At 51.6% G+C, this 17609-nt stretch overlaps 8 protein-coding genes across 8 annotated transcripts; 5 read left to right on the plus strand and 3 right to left on the minus strand.

The window, feature by feature from the left end:
* Window positions 1-269: 269 nt before the first annotated feature.
* GUITHDRAFT_141541 (hypothetical protein) lies at window positions 270-3328 on the plus strand (the record flags this gene model as incomplete). The annotated part of the gene is made up of 5 exons (XM_005828995.1): window positions 270-323; window positions 526-632; window positions 677-713; window positions 778-821; window positions 883-3328. 5 exons carry the CDS (start codon window positions 270-272, stop codon window positions 3326-3328), a joined length of 2688 nt encoding a protein of 895 aa, XP_005829052.1.
* A 172-nt stretch (window positions 3329-3500) lies between these two features.
* GUITHDRAFT_111925 (hypothetical protein) lies at window positions 3501-4868 on the minus strand (the record flags this gene model as incomplete). Its single annotated transcript, XM_005828996.1, has 2 exons — window positions 3501-3552; window positions 3604-4868. The coding sequence occupies 2 exons, from the start codon at window positions 4866-4868 to the stop codon at window positions 3501-3503; spliced, it is 1317 nt and encodes a 438-aa protein (XP_005829053.1).
* Window positions 4869-6113: 1245 nt separating this feature from the next.
* On the minus strand, window positions 6114-7530 carry GUITHDRAFT_111926 (hypothetical protein; the record flags this gene model as incomplete). The annotated part of the gene is made up of 3 exons (XM_005828997.1): window positions 6114-6866; window positions 6926-7082; window positions 7142-7530. The coding sequence occupies 3 exons, from the start codon at window positions 7528-7530 to the stop codon at window positions 6114-6116; spliced, it is 1299 nt and encodes a 432-aa protein (XP_005829054.1).
* A 1208-nt stretch (window positions 7531-8738) lies between these two features.
* GUITHDRAFT_141543 (hypothetical protein) lies at window positions 8739-9642 on the plus strand (the record flags this gene model as incomplete). The annotated part of the gene is made up of 2 exons (XM_005828998.1): window positions 8739-9389; window positions 9532-9642. 2 exons carry the CDS (start codon window positions 8739-8741, stop codon window positions 9640-9642), a joined length of 762 nt encoding a protein of 253 aa, XP_005829055.1.
* A 164-nt stretch (window positions 9643-9806) lies between these two features.
* GUITHDRAFT_111928 (hypothetical protein) lies at window positions 9807-11206 on the minus strand (the record flags this gene model as incomplete). The annotated part of the gene is made up of 6 exons (XM_005828999.1): window positions 9807-9860; window positions 9909-9979; window positions 10029-10092; window positions 10150-10230; window positions 10292-10349; window positions 10407-11206. 6 exons carry the CDS (start codon window positions 11204-11206, stop codon window positions 9807-9809), a joined length of 1128 nt encoding a protein of 375 aa, XP_005829056.1.
* A 669-nt stretch (window positions 11207-11875) lies between these two features.
* Window positions 11876-12664, plus strand: GUITHDRAFT_74279 (hypothetical protein; the record flags this gene model as incomplete). Its single annotated transcript, XM_005829000.1, has 1 exon — window positions 11876-12664. The coding sequence occupies one exon, from the start codon at window positions 11876-11878 to the stop codon at window positions 12662-12664; it is 789 nt and encodes a 262-aa protein (XP_005829057.1).
* Window positions 12665-14155: 1491 nt separating this feature from the next.
* GUITHDRAFT_111930 (hypothetical protein) lies at window positions 14156-15190 on the plus strand (the record flags this gene model as incomplete). Its single annotated transcript, XM_005829001.1, has 1 exon — window positions 14156-15190. One exon carries the CDS (start codon window positions 14156-14158, stop codon window positions 15188-15190), a length of 1035 nt encoding a protein of 344 aa, XP_005829058.1.
* A 1195-nt stretch (window positions 15191-16385) lies between these two features.
* Window positions 16386-17372, plus strand: GUITHDRAFT_57278 (hypothetical protein; the record flags this gene model as incomplete). The annotated part of the gene is made up of 4 exons (XM_005829002.1): window positions 16386-16685; window positions 16748-16915; window positions 16964-17067; window positions 17306-17372. Coding segments are annotated over 4 exons (639 nt in total), but the record flags the coding sequence as incomplete, so codon positions are not given.
* Window positions 17373-17609: the final 237 nt, after the last annotated feature.

Genomic DNA, 17609 nt, shown 5'->3' on the forward strand with positions numbered 1-17609 from the left:
CCATATATATATATATACATATATATATATATATATATATATATATATATCTATACATTTATGATCCGGAGGAGAGAGGGAGGAGAAGAGCAAAGGAGGAGAGCGGGGGGGGGGAGGGAAAGGGGGGGGAATGGACACCAGCAGAGGAGGAGAGGGGGAAAGGAGGAGAGGAGAGGAGAGGATGGTTGTGACTTCCAATTTTATCAGTATCTTCATATTCCGTCTGCCTTTGATACCAAAGGTAAGGGTGGAATCTACCTGAGCATGCGATGAAGCGTGTGGAGATGAAGGATGAAGAGATAAGATCTGTTAGGGTGATGAAGGTTTGTTGAAGATTTCTTCGGAAGAGGTCAACAAGTGGTGAAAAAGAGGTTGGGTTGGAAGGAGATAGTCATTCTGTGACGCTACGATGACCTACTGGGCATGACTTGTCATATGATTTTCATGAACTCTGCAAGTCCGATAATGCTTCGCTGAGAGGCGAGGCACGGCATTGACGTTGGTGAATCAGATCACCTGCAACAGCTTCTGAAGCAACTGGATGCCATCTGCAGCGGGGGTTCGGAGCAGTCTTCGATCTATGAGACTTGGAACGTTGAGAACGGGGAGGCAGAAGTCTTGAGAGACCCCAAGTGAGCCGATCCTGCTGCCTGTGGACGTCTGACCATGAAACCAGAAAAGTGCTCAAGACTGCCTTGTCTAGAAGCACCCAGGTATTTGGTGAGGGCGCTGTGATCATTGTGGTGAAGCTTGCTGTTCTACTTCGGTGAATTGCAGGCAAGCAAGACGGTGGATTTTGAGGAAAGGATCATGGCTGGGAGGTGATGCAATCTCATGTACTGAAGCCTCGGGGGAGCGAGCCTGACTTTGAGACGACCGCAGGTGGTACACTTCATGCGTGGTGCAACACGATGAGCAGCACCTCGAGCGAATCTTGAAGTCTCTTCCTTCTCACGGCGTGCCTTCGCAATGGAGGGAGGATCAGGAGGAGCAAGGGGCTGGTATCCGCCATGGCCAGTGCGTGTGGGTCTTTCTTGGGCAGAACTTGCCCTCAGCATCGGAGCAAGAAGGACAAGAGAGGAGGGGAGAGGTAGAGCCCATGCGGGGAAGGCCGGAGCACACGGACATGGTACGTCACTCGGGGACCTGGCACATGCAGATCTCGGGGACTAAGACCTGGAGGATCCGCCCCGGGCAGGAGGGATGGCCGCAGGGGTCTAGCAGAGAAGCTGCCGAAAAGCGGGTAGAGGAGGAAGGAGAAGGAGAGGAGGTGAGGAGGCTGAAGATAGTCTGCAACGCCGGAGACCTGCTGGTTATCAACACGAAAGCATGGTTTCATCAGACAGAAATCCCCTCGTCGTCATCAGCTGCTGGAAACTTGTCGGTCAGTGCGGCACGAGACTTTTGTTTCGTCACCTCTGGGACCGAGGAGAGCATGGAAGTTGTCGATATGACAAACGTCGAGAGCTCGTGGGCTGCAGGGGACGCAGAGGAGGGAGAGCTGGTGCTCAAGGAGGCTCCTATGGTAGCAGTTCAAGATCCTTCCAGCAGAGCAGAGTATCTGTGCTGCACTTTCTGCGCCTATCCCCTGCTCGATCACGAACAAGAGTACCGCCTGGTAACCGGGCAGATTTCCGATCTGTCCGAGGTCCTCCGGTATGAGTCTGGTTCGGTCCCCAGCCTCCCTCCTGTGGATGGGTTTGACATTGAGGACGAGGATTGGAAGGGGAATAAGAAGAAGAAGGATACGTGCTCTGTGGACGGCCTCCACTTCTGCAGTGCAGCATGCAGGAACAAAGAGCTTCACACGTCAATTCATGGAAGGAGGAGCCAACAAGGAGGAGGAGGAAGAGGTGGAGGAGGGAAGGGGGCAGGGGAGCTCGATATCTTGCTGCAGAGGCTGTTGATCTCACTGAGCAGTGGCCACTACATGACTTTTGAGTTGGTCAGGAAGTTCTTCATCATCCTCGTTTCCTCGTCGCAAGATCTCGAAGGAGCAGGAGCGTCGTCTTCCTCGCTAGAGCGACTGCGGCAGAAGTTCGCGCAGCTGGTGGAGAAGAGGAAGGGTGGAGAGCAGGAGTGGTGGGACGTTGTGGCCCTTGCAGACATGCAAAGAGACACTCCCAAGGGAAGGTCGAAGAAGATAAAAGTTGAGCTGCACAGAGGGCCCGTTGCTCCCTATCAGCAGGCAGATCAAGTGAGAGGAATGAAGCTCGATGAGTATCTTGCTCAGATGCAAGGGGAAGGAGATTGTTCCATGAGGCCGAACAAACGAAGCAGGGGAAGCGGGAGGGGAAGAGAGGAAGGAGTCGACTTGCACGCTGCTGAGAAGGCCTACGGGCTTGTCATCTCGCAGAAGAAGCCTTTTGTCGTGGAGCGAGTCTTTCCTGGAGGGTCGGCAGCAGCAAGTGGAGTGAGGGAGGGAGACGGTCTGTTCCGGATCGACGACCGGGGCATCAAGGAGAGGCAGGACATGGAGGAAGCTCTGTCCGAGTTCGACCAGCTCGCCCTAGCGGAGTCGCAGAAACTCTTTGGTGAGCGACTGCCTCCTCTATGGTGCAGTCTGGAGTGGACGTTCGAGAGGAGGACGCGAGGGTCGGACGGAGATCGTGAAGAGGAGAGCGAGAGGAGGAGGGAGAGCCTGAGGAGGTTGGCAGTGTGCATGTGGTCCCTGCTAGTTGCCGAGTTTGCGGCGTCCAAGGTTTTCAAGGTGGATGAGGAGCTGCTGAAGTTCTTCAGCTGGGAACGATACTCGCAGACGCTCTTGCACCTGCACCTCCACGCCTGGGAGCTCGGGGAAGGCTCGTCGCTAGTCGCTCCTTCCTCCTTGACTCGATACGCTCGTGCTTGTCTGTCATGTGAGGACCAAGACCTTCGTGCGGACGCAGCAAAGAAACTGAAGCAACTGAAGGAGGAGGAGGAGGAGGAGGAGGAGGAGGAGGAGGAGGAGGAGGAGGAGGAGGAGGAGGAGGAGGAGGAGCAGGGAAAACAAGAAGGTGGGAGCAGGGGAGGGTCACAGAACAAGAAGCAAGCGAGCAGAAGAACGGGAGCTACAGAGGAGGAGGAGGAGGAACAGGAAGAGATTGGGCAAGATGAGGCTCTCGCTATCCTTGAGCAAGTGGCTTCTGGCTTGACTCCCTGTTTCACGGGTCGAGCATTTTATGTCAAGAGCAGCCGGCTGGCCCTCGCAGAGGAGGATGAGGCGAACTGTCATCTTGCTCTTGAGAACGAGCAGCTGGAGGCTGTGGTGGTGGCGAAGAGAAACTTAAGAGCCGGGGAGGTTCTGACCGTCTCCTCGCAAGACGTTGAGCAGGACGGTAGGGACTAGGCGATAGCTGACTGCCAAACTTTGGGTTTACTTCCGATCTTCAAATTATAATCGCCAGGAGCGAATAGTCACAGATGTATGTACAAGATTCATGGTCGGGAGAGGGAGGGAGGAGAGGAAGGAGGAGGGCTGCAGAGCGGAGATACGGGGACGAGGCCTTCGCAGGTCAAGCTCAGTGCATGTCGTTGACTCGCAACGAGACAAGTCGGAACTCGAAGGAGTCGCTGAGGGTAGACATGTCAGCATAGGAATCATCACGTCCGCTGCTATCTCACCCGAGACTGCAGAGATTCCCCTCTGTCAACCAGCAGTCCCTCGTCAGCGTCACGTGCCGAGTGTGATAGCAGAGCAGAGTTCCGCCAACCTTCAAACGTTTAGACTTTGAAAGCATCCACACCATCAGCACAAGGTTCACCTGCTTCAGATGGAACTCTGTGTATCTCAAGCAATCGTCCGAGCTGTGCTTGTGAGGACACACGCATAAGAACGACGTCTCGTCCTTCTCATTCAGTGATCCGTCCAGCGCTATGCAGAAGTCGTTCCCCAAGTCGCTCGCCGTCAACGCCAAGTAAGGAGGGATCCGCATCCGGTAACGAAGAATGCAAGAGGAAACAAAGTTCTTCGTATTCACCTCCAAGGAGAGCCTGAAACAAGCGCTGCGAGCCGCGAGCGAGCGCTCAGAGCAGCTCAGTTGCGATGCCATGAGTTTTACACCCTCGTCCCTCTCAAACTCTCTCCAGCTCTTGTGCCAGTCAAGGAACGGCAGAAAACCTTCTGTGTGCGTCGGCTCGTGCCTCCTTATCCTCTCCTCAAGGTCCGCGGGAAGGATTGAAGAGGAAACCTGATCAAACACAAAGTCCCCATTGAAGTGCTCCGGCCTTGCACACGTTGGCTTCACCTGTGCGACATCTTCGCAGTTGACAAAGCGCAAGAAGGCGAATTGATTCGAATCGTCAAACCACACGTTTCTGAGCAGCAATGGCAAGATATGTACACATTTGTCGTCAAATGTTAAGAAATGAAACATTGTTGGGAAGAGTCGTTTCGCGTCGCTCGAGGCTTTCAACACTTCTCTCAACAAAAATTGCTCACTTTGATGCACAAAGTGAAGGATACAGTGACCAACAGGACCACTGAAGGGGATAGAAACGTAAAATTTCTCCAACACATTGCTCATGGATATGATGTTGAAGTTGGCTTTGCTTACTACCAAGAAAGGAAATGGACTGTCCAAGAAAGCACGCTTATATAACATGTTCGACGTGCTCGAGATCCCAGGTGCCCCCTTCTTCTGATCCTTGACGATCCTTCCCACATGTTCCAAGAGATCCTCCAGAAGCTGAGTTACACTTCTACCGGAAACCAAACATGACCGATGACGGCGGATTGGTGAAAGGATGGGAACAAGCGAGTCTATAGTTTCCACAAGTTCACGCGTTTGGTCCCTGTTGGCAGACTTCTGTAGTCTCTTTACAAGGAGCATCTCAGCATTGGACATCCTTCTCTGCTTGGAAGGGTCCGAATTCTGATTATCGCCCATGGCACCGAGTTAGTCGATTTGAACCTTTTCTAACGAATTTTGACTTGTGTGCGCTTCTTCACAACCATCCTCGTCACGAGCTTCTTATATTGCCCCAGAGTTTCTTTTTGCTGGCTGAAATGAGCGCAAGAGTGTTCTTCATCAACAACTTGACTGCTCCGCCTCCCACTTGTTAAAGTGCAAGCCCGACTTCTTTGCTCTCAACCCCTGCAGACAGAAGCGGTGTGGGAATGTTGCTGCAGACCTCTGATGCCTTCATGTTGTGACGACAGCAATCTGTCTCCCCTATGCTGCTCTGAACTTCTCCTGCTCTATTCGTTTCCAGCTCCTCACTTATTACTGCTGTTCTTCCCGTTTGCCGCTCATGCTACCAGAGGAGCGGGGGAGCCAACCTTGGAAAAGACAGCTTTTCAGAAGCTACCTTGGGGACGATTTATAGAAATTACAAAAAAACAACTTTTGAGCGCTTTAAAACGGAGATGACTCCTTTTTTAAATAAAATAGATGTATAGTTAAAACACACTTTTGTATTTTCGAAAAGATCTGTGATCTAGAATCTACTGGTGCACAATTTAAAAAATGCTCTCAGAAATGAAGGGTGGAACGGCCAACCCCTTCCAGACGTTTATTATCCAAAAAGTACCCGTACGTCTCGAACTACCTCCTTCACTCTAGACTCCAGTGCCTTGTGGTATCGCATACCTTCTTTCGAGCCTCTTTCTCTGGTTCAATTCATCGCTGTGACCCCCCAGCCCCTAACGAACCTCCCACCCCACCACCAATTTTGCAAGCATCTTTTTCGGCCCACCCCTGCAATCATTATGTTCGCCCCAACAACGGAGAATTGAGTCATGCATCATCATCGACGTGTGTCACGTCTATAACTAATGTAAAATCATTTTCAAATAACCCCCACCCCCCTCCTTCCCCTAGAGTCTGTCCATCTCTACAACCGATATGCCCTTCAATCAAATCATTTTGAGCACTTGGTTATGCTGACCGTTTGAAAAGGATACCTTTGGAGTTTCTGAGCACATGATTCCACCGGGGCGGATTTGACCACTACCCTACCCTACCTCCCTCCTTCCCATGAATCACCCGCCACCGTTCCACGTCGTTGTCTTTTAAAATAAAGTTGTAGAGTATTTACACCATTTCCTATCAAAAAGAGAGGTTTTCACTTCGACAACTAATAGTACTCATCAAGTAGCTCGGGTAGGCGGCCGCGACGTCCTGCTAATGCGATCAACTAGGGAACACAAACAGAGAACAGGCAACAATGACAAACAATTGAGTCGACCGCTGGGATGTAAATTCAAGTGACAAAGTGATTACCTGTATGACGAAAATCGTTGGGTTTGCAATGTTGTCCACTGCACAGTCATATCTCTTGTCATCACATCGCAACGGCAGAAGGTCCATCTGTCGATGTCCAAGACAGATGCTTCCCACAACAACATCGGCAACAATCAACTTCTTGATCCCATTCAAGCTCTCAGTGTATGTGTCAGAATAGTTGGCACGACTGCTGAAATACGAGCCTTTGCCATAGATGTCTCCTGTTCTTGAGCCACTGAGCAAGGGTTTGAAGCCAGCATCCACACCTTGAATGATTGAAGGGATGGCAGCATGCTTTGTGCCATGGAACAACTTTCTCACCATAGAGCTTTCGTTCCATTGAGAACCATGCTTCGATTTGATGGACTTTTTGGCCAGGATGTATCTGTCATGAAGGTATTTGTTCTCAACTCGCATTATGTTCAAGATCCTCCTGAAATTTTGAGGGCAGCTGCTATTGAAAATTTTCACAAGCTCCTGGAACTCTGAAGAGTCCTCCGCAACTCTGTACAGGAACGATTCGGACTTTTTGCTCCTCTTCGACTTGGTGACCCAATGCCTCCGATCTGTATCCTCGCTCTCAAGAGCCTTTCTCTTTGCACTCTTTCGCGGTGGCGCGACTCTCCGAATCTTTCGACGATAGCCCGTGTCCACATTGATCTAACGGAATGTCAGATCTGTTTGAGCTCGCAGTGACTCCGACAAAGGGACAAGAGTACCTGCTCCAAGGAGGATAAATCGAACTGATATGTGTTGAAAGTTTGGACGCGAGGGTTCTCAAAGCACGTCTGCAGGGTAGATTGTCCGGAGCTAAAGGCTCTTTCGAGATCTCGAATGATCGAGGGATCCATCCGCTCCCATTCATCTCCATACAAGCTGCCAAGCACATCTGCATTACAGAAGTCGTGGCAAGGAAACACAAGTAATGTTCTCACTTAAACTCCCAGTAAGCCTCGTTGCTTGCTTGCTTCCTTGTGCAGTCATTGTCAGTTGGAGTTTTCCTTTTTTTCTTAATATTGGAACTCAAAGTAGGATTTGCTGATGTATGTGAAAACGACAGGTCCACGCCAGAGTCGTAGTTGCACGAGACGGAATGAGTGCTTTGTAGTGACGAGCTGTTTGTACCCATGAACGCTTCGGAGAACGATGATGACGATCCGATTTTGCTCTTCCTGGTCTTCTTGGTCTTCTTGGTCTTGGTTTCTTTTGAGCTCTTCCGCCTTTTAGTTTTCTTGAAACTATTGGAGGAGGCTGTGAGTGCGTTCGCAATGGTGTAAGCTCCAGCTGCTAGGAGTGATACAGCAAAGATGGCTTTGAAGACCATGCACAGACTGATTAGACTGTGTCGTCCTAGAGAAGAGTATCCTGTAAACATACTCATCAATCAAAGCTTCTACCTCGACCAACAGGTATCTACACCAAAATGTGGACTACATTCTCTGTTTCTTCCTTTGTTTCTTCCTGTTCTCTTCCTTGATGATTCAATGTGACTAAGCTGAACTGATCTCAATACGATTGTCAATCTCTACTTTCTAGGTCCAAAGAATGCCTGTAATCATTCCTGCTTCATGTCAGAACTTTGTGCTCTGAACTTCGCCGCCTGTCCTGCCCAGCCATTTCCTAGCTCGAAACACCCACCCCTCCCTGGCCCTCCGGGATCACCTCCGAGAGTCCTGTGATCACCCCTGCTAGACTCTGTACAAACACCCCTGCTTTGGCCAAACTCTCCTACCCCCACCACCTTATGACCCCCTTCTAACACGCCGCTGAAGGGAGTGAAACCGCGAAAGATGTTGAACCATTTTGACTGCCCTACTTGCACCTCAGTTGCACCTGCCGTGACCCGGCAGACTCGCCGGGCCCGGGCCCGACTTTGCCAGGGGTAATGGCGGTGCTGACAGAGGGAGCGAAGGGAGCACAGGGAGCAGATTGAGAGAGGAGGAAGCGGGTGGAAGAAAGGAGAGAAGCGAGAGAAGCGAGGAGTGGTGCAGGAGGAGAAGGTCTTTTGAGGATCACATGTCAGATTGCCATTCACGGGATGCGTCCCAACTAGTTTGGTGCGAGAGGACAGTTCACGGGGGGATGAATAGTTGCGAAATCCTTTGCAAGATCGATCTTTTTTTCTTCTTCTTGCATGCTTTGTGTGTACCTTGATTGCAATGTGAGTTCAAAAATGAGATGAGGTGATCACACACCCATCATCACAACATCTTTTCGCTGACTGAGGAAACAAATCCTCCACTCTCTTTGATTCGGAATCTTTTGCCAATTTACCATTAAACGGATTTTATTTATCTCACAATTTCTACTCAGGATGTTATCACGACTGCACATGATAAACTCAAGGCCATTCTTGTGCTTCAAGCAAGGTTGGGTCAGTAGAGCCACCTCGTTTCAAAGAAGCTGCCAACATACCGCTGGCGTTCTACGAAGCATTGTGATCAAACTGATGTGCATTCCTCTAACAACACAAACCAACGCTCGTTTCTCAAGTACGCCTTATCAGCGACATCAGCAGCCGTCCTGGCGTCCATGATGCTGCAGAACTCTGAAGAGCGACGAACCAGGAACGAGGCGATGGAGCAGCCGAAGCTCGTAGCCGAGCTGGTGACGGGGATGAAGTTCCCGCTGACCATGGAGATGCCTCCATTCCAGGTCACGTCTTACCAAGGCCACCGTCCTGGTTATGTCTACAAGATGGGGCCTAAAGGGGTGGGGTACTACCCCGATGCCTACAGAGGAGGGAACAAGTACGTCCACGCGGAGACGGAGGCGAAGCAGCAGCACCTGATAGGCATCGGAATGCGATGCATGCTCCAGAAGTGCGAGTTTGCCTTGGCTCAGGCGTATGCGATCGGGCTGTATATCGACGAGAGCTTCGTGGAGGATGAGAGTTTGGCCCAGGGAAGGCACCTCGACGCAAGGCCGCTAGAGGACCCGCGGGTTCGCAAGACGCTCAGGCTGGTGATGGCGAGAGAAGTGAAGGGCCCGCACATCGCCAAAGGGTTCGACCGGACTCTCATCAACGTCCTCCGCAGGATGACAAACTCGAAGAAGAGCCCAGGGAAGGACGCTCTCAAGAAGTTTACCAGCATTTTCTCCAGCTGCGGGACTTTGCAGCAGAACGATGACGTCATGCTGTACATGCCGGGAGACGGATCGCTCACTATCTTCATCAAAGGGGTAAGGAGCTTGCCTTCATACAGTCTCTTGCACGATACTGAATGCTCTCTTCTCCCCCCCTTTGGCCTCCCCTGTGCTTTTTTTTCTGTTTGTGCCTTGTGGTTTGCTTCTCTTGTCCTCCTTCCTCCCTGCCCCACCCCAGGAGTCTCGTGGAAGGATAGACTCGCAGTTGCTCTGCGACGCGGTGACGGAGATGTACATCGGCAGCAAGCCAGTCGGGCCACTGATCCGCAGCAACTTCCTAGCAGGGTGAGCAGACCATTTTGTCGCCTGCTGCTGCCGCTGATTGTTTTTGTGAAGATACGCACTGGCAGCCAAAGACGGCCTAACAAACGTCCAGCAGCCCCCGGGCTCTGTCCCATGTCATTGAAGCTCAAGGAAGCATGTTTGTTGTGTAATCTCCTGTTCCTTCTGCCCTCATATTCTAAGGTACAAGACATTGTAATAGATGTACCAGACAACAGCTGTCAGCTGCGGAAGAAGAGTCACACAAAAGAACTTTCACGCTCGTTCGCTCACCACAAAGGAAGAGCTCTGAGAAAGGTCATAGGCCATGATGAGTTGGAACAGGAAAGGAGAAATTCCGAGGCCTTGCAATCAAACATCTTCTCAGGTTCGTTCCAAAAGTATTCTACCTACCCAGTGCAGATGTAGTGAACACACGGGAGAAAGTCGGTTTGAACTCTGTCTTGATGAAAAGACTCTGAAAGGAGACAGTGCCATCAAAGACAAGCAGCCCCACGAAAAACATCTCGTTTACCATTGACGTGTGAAATCCATACTGCACTGGTATGGAGATGATATATGCAGTGATAACTGAAAGAAGCTTTGAAGCTGTCGACTGCTCAAGATCGAGTAAGAATTATCCATTTAATTCTTCCAGCACTCACCGGCAGAATCACCTTTAGCATCGTTTCAAAGACTCTGTACATGGAAAAGTACACAAGATACCCAAGGAACCTGTCCTTACAACGATCAAGACCAGGATCCAACTCAAGTACATGAGCAAAACTTCACCCGGAAAATTGGAAAGCTGGCAAATTCCTCAGCTCAACGCACTGACGAGGATGTTTTGTTCGAAAAGGTCCCAATATAAGATCAAGAGGATGTGTCCCATGGCTCCGAGGAGGACCGTCCCCCCTCTCGTCTTCCTTTGATTCCAATGTCACTCCCTCCTTCTCCCCGAGCCTCACGGGAATATCTCCACCTCCCTCCCGCTGCCTAAGGACGAGAGGAGTCTCCTCCTCCTGCGTGTCGACAGACAGTCGTTCTGTCTTCAAGTCATGATCCTCTCCCGCTTCATCACCGGTTCCACTAAAACCCGCAGCCGGGCACTGGTCCTCCGTTCTTTTGTCCGACGTCTCGTCTCGAAGCCTCAATACTTCATCCTCTGGTTCCATCACAGTCTTCTCAGGTGGGACCTCCTGCTCTCGCCCATCATCTGTTCCCATGTCCCCTGCCTTTGCGTGCATTTCATCCACTGCCGCCTTGTGCTCCTGAGCGTTTGTATTGTTGGGAGAGTGTGTTTCACTCTCAACAGCCTCATTGGTTTCATTTTCCGACTTGGTCGCGTCGATAATTTCTTGTTCAGATTCAGAAGGGTTGTCAAAGAATGTAGAGGAGCGGTTCAACGAATAATCGAGTTTGGATACGTTGACAACATGCACTTCATTCTCCTTTGAACCCCCTCTCAGTTTCAGAGCCACTAGGAGCATCTTGCTTTGAATCTTGATCCCGTGATCATCTTCTTGCCCTTTTTCAGCATCATCAGCAGGATTATCAGAATCTTCAGCTGTGGTGGGCAGAAAGAGCGACATCGTAATTATACCAACAAGTATCCAACACATTAAACGCGTCATCCTATCCGATCCACCGGCTTACCCCTTCCTTCCTGTCCTCCTCCTCCTCGCTCACTTCCTCAACTGCCGGATGTCTTCAGCTGATCTTCATATCCTGCATACCGACTGCCTCCTGCTCCCCCTCCCATTGCGCCCTCCCTCGCTCCATGCGCTACCCAACACAATGTTTTGATTGTTTTACTCAAAATTATGACAGAGGTTGCCTCAGAGCTTGTGCACCGGTGATTTTTACCATGATACCGGGGGAGGGCGAGGGGGTAGGGTAAAACACCTAAAGCGGCGTGTATGATTTCTAGCGTGTGCGTCATGCAGAGCTACACTGGCTGCGCTCTCGTCCTCGTCCTCCAACTCTCGCTTCTCTCTCCTTCCCTCTCCTTCTCACCTTCCTATCCGTCTCTCCTCTCGTCTGCTCCTCGCTCGTCTCAGTCGCTTCATCTGTCTGGGTCGTCTGTGCAAGGACTATGTGCAGGCAAATCGTCGAACCCTCGTTGGAGCATGCAGCAAGGAGACGTTCAGAAGACTATCGACGTCTTCACTTCCTATCTTTCTTCACTTGCTCGACCCACCAGCGGGTCGTTTGTGATCGGATACAAGGCTCAGCCCGACCTTGACTACAAGAACCCGACCATGGAGCTGCCAGTGCGGGAGTTCAGCGAGACTTTACCGTCGGTCAAACCAAAGAAGCCCCTGGAGCTGTATGAGTTTGAGGCATGCCCTTTCTGTCGCAAGGTCCGCGAAGTCATCAGCATGCTGGATCTCGATGTCATGATCTACCCCTGCCCACGTGATGGAGACAGGTTTCGGCCCCAGGTCGTCGAGATGGGAGGAAAAGCTCAGTTCCCGTACCTGGTGGATCCAAACACAGATTTCAAGTCTTACGAGAGCGACAAGATCATCAAGTACCTTGTACAGACATACGGAGACGGCATTATCCCCTTGCCCCTGTCCCTGGGCCCCCTCACTACCGCCTCTGCGTCGATCCCTTCGCTCTTGCGCAACGGCAGAGGGAGGCAAGCGGAGAAGAGCCTAGCTCCCCAGCCAGAGCTTCCCCTGCGCTTGTGGTCCTTTGAGTCAAGTCCATACTGCCGCATTGTGCGAGAGAGACTTTGCGAGCTGCAGATCCCCTACCAGTTGTTCACCGTGGCGAGAGGCTCGCGCAAGCGGGAGGAGCTGAAGGAGATCGCAGGGAAGGTGCAGGTGCCGTATCTTGTGGACCCCAACACGGGCAAGTCCATGTTTGAAAGCTCATCCATCCTCGACTATTTGAATGACACGTATGGCAAAGGCTACAGCCCCAAGGTGGAGGACAAGGTGGAGGAAGTTTCGCCAAGGGCAGTTGAGTTCAATGTGGTGCCTGAGGATCCCGAACCTGTCAAGGTCGATGCTGAGGTCCTTGAAGATTCGGAGGATATCTGAATGTAGGGCCTGTTGTAGAGTACAGTGGATGCTAACTTAGATGGCTCGGTAATCATATGTTCAGAGTGAAGTTACATACATGGTGGAGGTACCAGATATGTCTTCATAAACCAGAAGTTATCTTTCCTTCTCCCCCCGGCTTCCCTCAACAAGAGTGTTTTGATTGGGTGATCATGGAGCATACCACATGTTTTGTCTCCATGAAAGTGTCAGCAGCGAAAAAGACACTCTTCAATACAATCAGGTTTGAGATTTCTGCAAGCGCCCATGGTATTTCTCAAGTTGAGCATGCTGTGGGTTTGGATGAACAAATGCCAGAGCTGCCATCAAGTAAGTTACACAGAAGAAAAGTTCTATGACAGATCATGGCCAGTCTTGACGAGAGGAGAGAACTTCTTTTCTTCATGCGCAGAAGAATGTTGTTCTCGCTCCTTCGTATCATGCCTCTAGTTTCGACACCACTCACAAGTGTGATCCCCGCATTCGAGAGGTAATCGGAGAATTTCAGGATGATGCATTCACCATGACTCAAATCTCCCTTCATGGAAGAAATTCTAACTCAAATTGCTTTAGTATTTGATCAGAAGTGACCTTACTCGAGAACTGAGACCTCTGGTATACTTCATCAGCGTTATACCTGTCACAGTGCTTCCCCCATTTGTGTGAATACGAAAGCGTTCATGTTGGTGCATAAAGCGTGCTTTCGGGTAACTCTTGCTGCTCCTCCATTCCCTTCTTCAACCCTCCCTGGTCTGCTCATTCCCTTTCATTATTGTCTCCTTCTCCTTCCCTTCCAATCCACTATAATCCAGTCTCCTCGTCTTCTCAAACGCATACGACCGTGTACGGCCGAGTTCCCGGGAAGCTTGAAACACCAAATACTCGCATCATGCTGCCAACTGGAGTATCGGCCGACCAGGCCCGATTCATCCCCTCTCGCTTGCTTATCATCCAACTCAACGAACGTCTCGTTTCCTCCTCCGATCTGCATCTTTGTTAGGCTCCATTTTGCTTTCCTGCGCACAGTGTACATGTGCGGTTTCAAAGTTTGATTACTCGTTATCAAACCGTTACGTGATAAGAAGGCTAAAGCCATGTGTAAAAGGCTCATTATTCGTCGCAACCTGTTCCTGACCACCGGTCCTCCTAAGGTACCCCATCCAACTCATGAAGCCATTGGGCTATAACCCCTCCTTGCTCACACAACCGGTCTGCTTTTGCAGCACCTCCACCCCCCCTTCCCCCTCCCCCCCCTCCGCCCCTCCCCCCCCTCCTTTTCGACCCCCATTGGTTTGATATTACATCAGTGATATCCCAACCGTCAAATCCATGCAAACCACCCCCCTAAGTTATTATTGCAAAAGTACCAATGACCCACCCCCCACCAGCGACATCAATAGTACTACCCCCCAGACTATCCTCCCCACCCCTTTGACTTTCCTCTCTAGTCCCCTTGTTGACCCGCACGCTCCAAGAAACCAGCCGCTGAGCATGGCCGCTCCGGATGAGGAGCAGAGGAAGAGGATGGTGCGGGGAATGCAGGCGATGGGATCATGGAATTCATTTTCCAGCGAAGAGGATGACGATGAGCGCAGGAATTCAGGTCTTTGGGCTGGTGGGATTTATTGTGAGAACGGCCTGCAACAGAGCCTGGCCATGCACCAACAATCTATGCAAGGTGGGTTTGGGTTTGGTGGGGCATCGGGTTCACAACAAACCATTGGAACGTCAAATACCGCAAATGGTCTTGCACCAAATTTCGCTGGTGGACAGAATGGTGAAGGATCATTGAACTTCGATTACAACCCTGCAGATGCCAGTAGCGGGGAAGAGGATGTAAAAATACTTGCCAGGCAATTCCAGAGCACGGGGCCTTTCGGAACACACAACAGCGAGGACGAAGATATCACAGGATTTGGCATGCGGGCGCCGAATGCGCCAGGGTCCAACTCTGGAGTAATGCTGCAGGGGCCGATGTCCCCAGAAGGTATTCCATATTTGTTCCCAGAAGGTGAAAGCAAGTTCAACGTTGCGAACCCACAACACATGTCGATGGATGATGCGCTTCCTTATGTCATGTGTTTTCCAGAGGACGTGGAGTCGTTCGTTTCCAGTGAGGATTCTTCCTACTTCAACAGCGATGAAGAACAGCCGCAGACAGAAAAGAGAGTCAGGCAGGCTTGTCAGGCTTGCAAGCAAAAGAAAGCAAAGTGTGACGACGATACCCCATGTGCTCGTTGCATCGCAGATCACCAGGAGTGTGTCAGGGAGGTGAACTTGCCATACAGGCGCATGAGGCAGAAACGAAGGGAGCAGACGAAGCTGGCATGCAAGCCTTGCCGAAGGCGAAAGCTCAAATGCGAGGAGAATCGACCTTGCTGGAGGTGCTTGAGAGACGGCCAGGAGTGCATTGACGACAAGAGGAATCGAGACAAGAAGAGTGGCTCATCAGATGAGAGTGTGGAAGGTAGTAGCCATGAAGCCGCTTCTCCTCATGCGATTCCTGGCCTACAGATTGAGGATTGATCTGTACAGATGTGTGAATAAGATATTGGGGAATGTCCTTGAAACAATCTAGCACAGCACTGCGGCATGATATCTCCATGGACCAAGGACTTCAGATCAAATGTGCCAACAGACCGTCAAACAGGCACCAAACCTCCAAGTTCTGAGGTGATGGCAGAGAGCCTCGCAGTCAGAATACGGTCTGAGGCTGCGAGCTGGGGCGGATCAGAACGATCGCCGAGCATGGATCCCGCTCGCCGTTTGAAGCATACTGAACTAAGGCTAGTAAAATCCGATGGTCCGTAATGAAACACCGGCAACTTAAACGGCGGTGATTCAATGTGAAGTCACTCCAGTGGTGTTGACGCCGCCGTCCGGTGGGGGCAGCCTCTGATCGCTTAATGATGTATCGCATGCCAGCCGTGACGGTGCCATGCACTGTCCGAACGGAAGTTGCTAAGGTCCTCTCATAACCGTGTTCAATGATGATGATCGCGGCCGAGGGTTTCACCGTATCCTTGTTTCGTGTGACCTCGCAGCTCAGCTCAGTCAAGTCGACACGGCAAAGTTTGAGTTCCTGTGTCCACTGATGCAATTGCGGAAGTTCCGTTCAGAATCCCCTCCGGTCAGTGATGCTCTTCAGGGCCGGGCCCCCGGCCGCCCCGGCTTGACTCGAGGGCCTTGAGTCGGCCGACTCCCGGGCCCGGGACCCGACTCCAAATCCTGGATCCGATCCGCCCCAGGGTCCCCATGCAGAGCCATGGAGATGCGGGTGCGGTTTCAGTGAGAGCCGGCCATGCAGATAAAGATGGGCCGACGAATGAAGCGAGCAGTAACAGAGATGGCAGAGATGACTATGCAGAACGATCGATGATGCTGTGCATGTTTGTATTGCCATGATCGCTGTGCTGAATCTGAATACGATGAGGGGCGGAGGGATGTGTCCGGATTCTAGCAACGACATGACAACAGCCGGTATGACTTGATCGGCACATCGACCAACAAGATCTCATTGACAAGACAAGAGGATCTTATCGTGAAAAGATGAGAGGGCCTTGGAGTAGAGAACGCAAAACACAAAGATGATACCACCCGGTAGCAGCTGCAAGGAACAATGATTCGAACACTCTCAAGGCCCATGAGCTGTTTACCCCTCCTCCTCCTCCTCGCAGCCTGCTGGAAAGATTCGCTAGGAGCAGCGCACTTCCAGGACTTCGAAGGGTTGATCATGACGGCCGGAGGTTTCAACGGCAAAATGTTCATCTCCTCAGCCGAGTCGTACCTGCCCGCAGCTCAAAAGTGGCGCGAGGAACCCAGCATGAAGGTTGCCAGGGGCCACAGCGCGAGCTGTATGTTCAAGGGGAAGATGTGGGTGCTGGGAGGATGGAACCCGTACGAGTCCACTGGAGCCGAGACCATGGACTCAAGGGCGCTGCAGTCGATCGAGATCTTTGACACAATGAGGAACATATGGATCAACGGGCCAGACATGATATCGAGGAGAGCCTTCCACAAGGTTCAGGAAGTCTACTTGTTGTCTTTGTGACGATGTAATGACATGGGACGTCTTGTTGACAGTCTGTAGCCCTCAACGGGAACATCTTCGTGCTGGGAGGGTTCGACGGCCACAAGGATCTCGATCTCGTCGATCGCCTTGACATCGAGAAGGAGTTGTGGGTGCGAGGAAGCAGCTTCCGCACTCCTCGCAGCGCTCTCTCTGCTGGCGTCATCCGCAATCGGATCTTTGTGCGATCCTCTCCTCTCTCTCCCTGCTCGTTGACCCTCGGGTTTCAGATCCTTGGAGGACAGAACGGCCTTGACACTTTCTGCACTGTGGAGAGCATGGATCCGAGGGAAGGGAAGTGGCAGCAAGAGCCCGACATGCTCTACCATCGTGCGTATGCGGCATCTACGTTTGGAGGAGACTGCATCTTCGTCGCAGGTTGTCAAGATGTTGGGTTCAACCAACCTGACGTGTATTGGTTTGTGTCAGGAGGAAATTTTGCCATGCAGTTTTTGAACACAGTGGAGATGTTTGATGCGCGCAAGTCGATGTGGAGGATGCTGCCATCGATGAATGTTCCTGTATGCGATTTTGAGGCGTTGAGGTGAGATACTCTGACCTGATCTGCAGAGAAACGGGGCCGGGTTGGCTCTAGTCGGGGATTCACTGTACGCTCTTGGAGGCTTCGACGGTGCGGCACTTCCCTTGCCTTGCCCGATGGAGCTGAGAGATGCCAACAGGCAGAGCTGAGAACCTCAAAGTAGTGGAGAAGCTGGACATGACCAAGGATCTTCGGAAGCAGGAGTGGGAGGTGGGTGGTGGGGGAGGGGGGAGGGTCTCCTGACGTGCCCGTCTGCCTGCCCAGGTCTGTGAGGAGATGCTTCATTCCCGAGACGGGAGTGCGGTAGAGGTCGTGACCTCTGTCACGGAATGCTG

This window comes from Guillardia theta, assembly GCF_000315625.1.
Source record: "Guillardia theta CCMP2712 unplaced genomic scaffold GUITHscaffold_55, whole genome shotgun sequence".
Lineage (NCBI taxonomy): Eukaryota > Cryptophyceae > Pyrenomonadales > Geminigeraceae > Guillardia > Guillardia theta.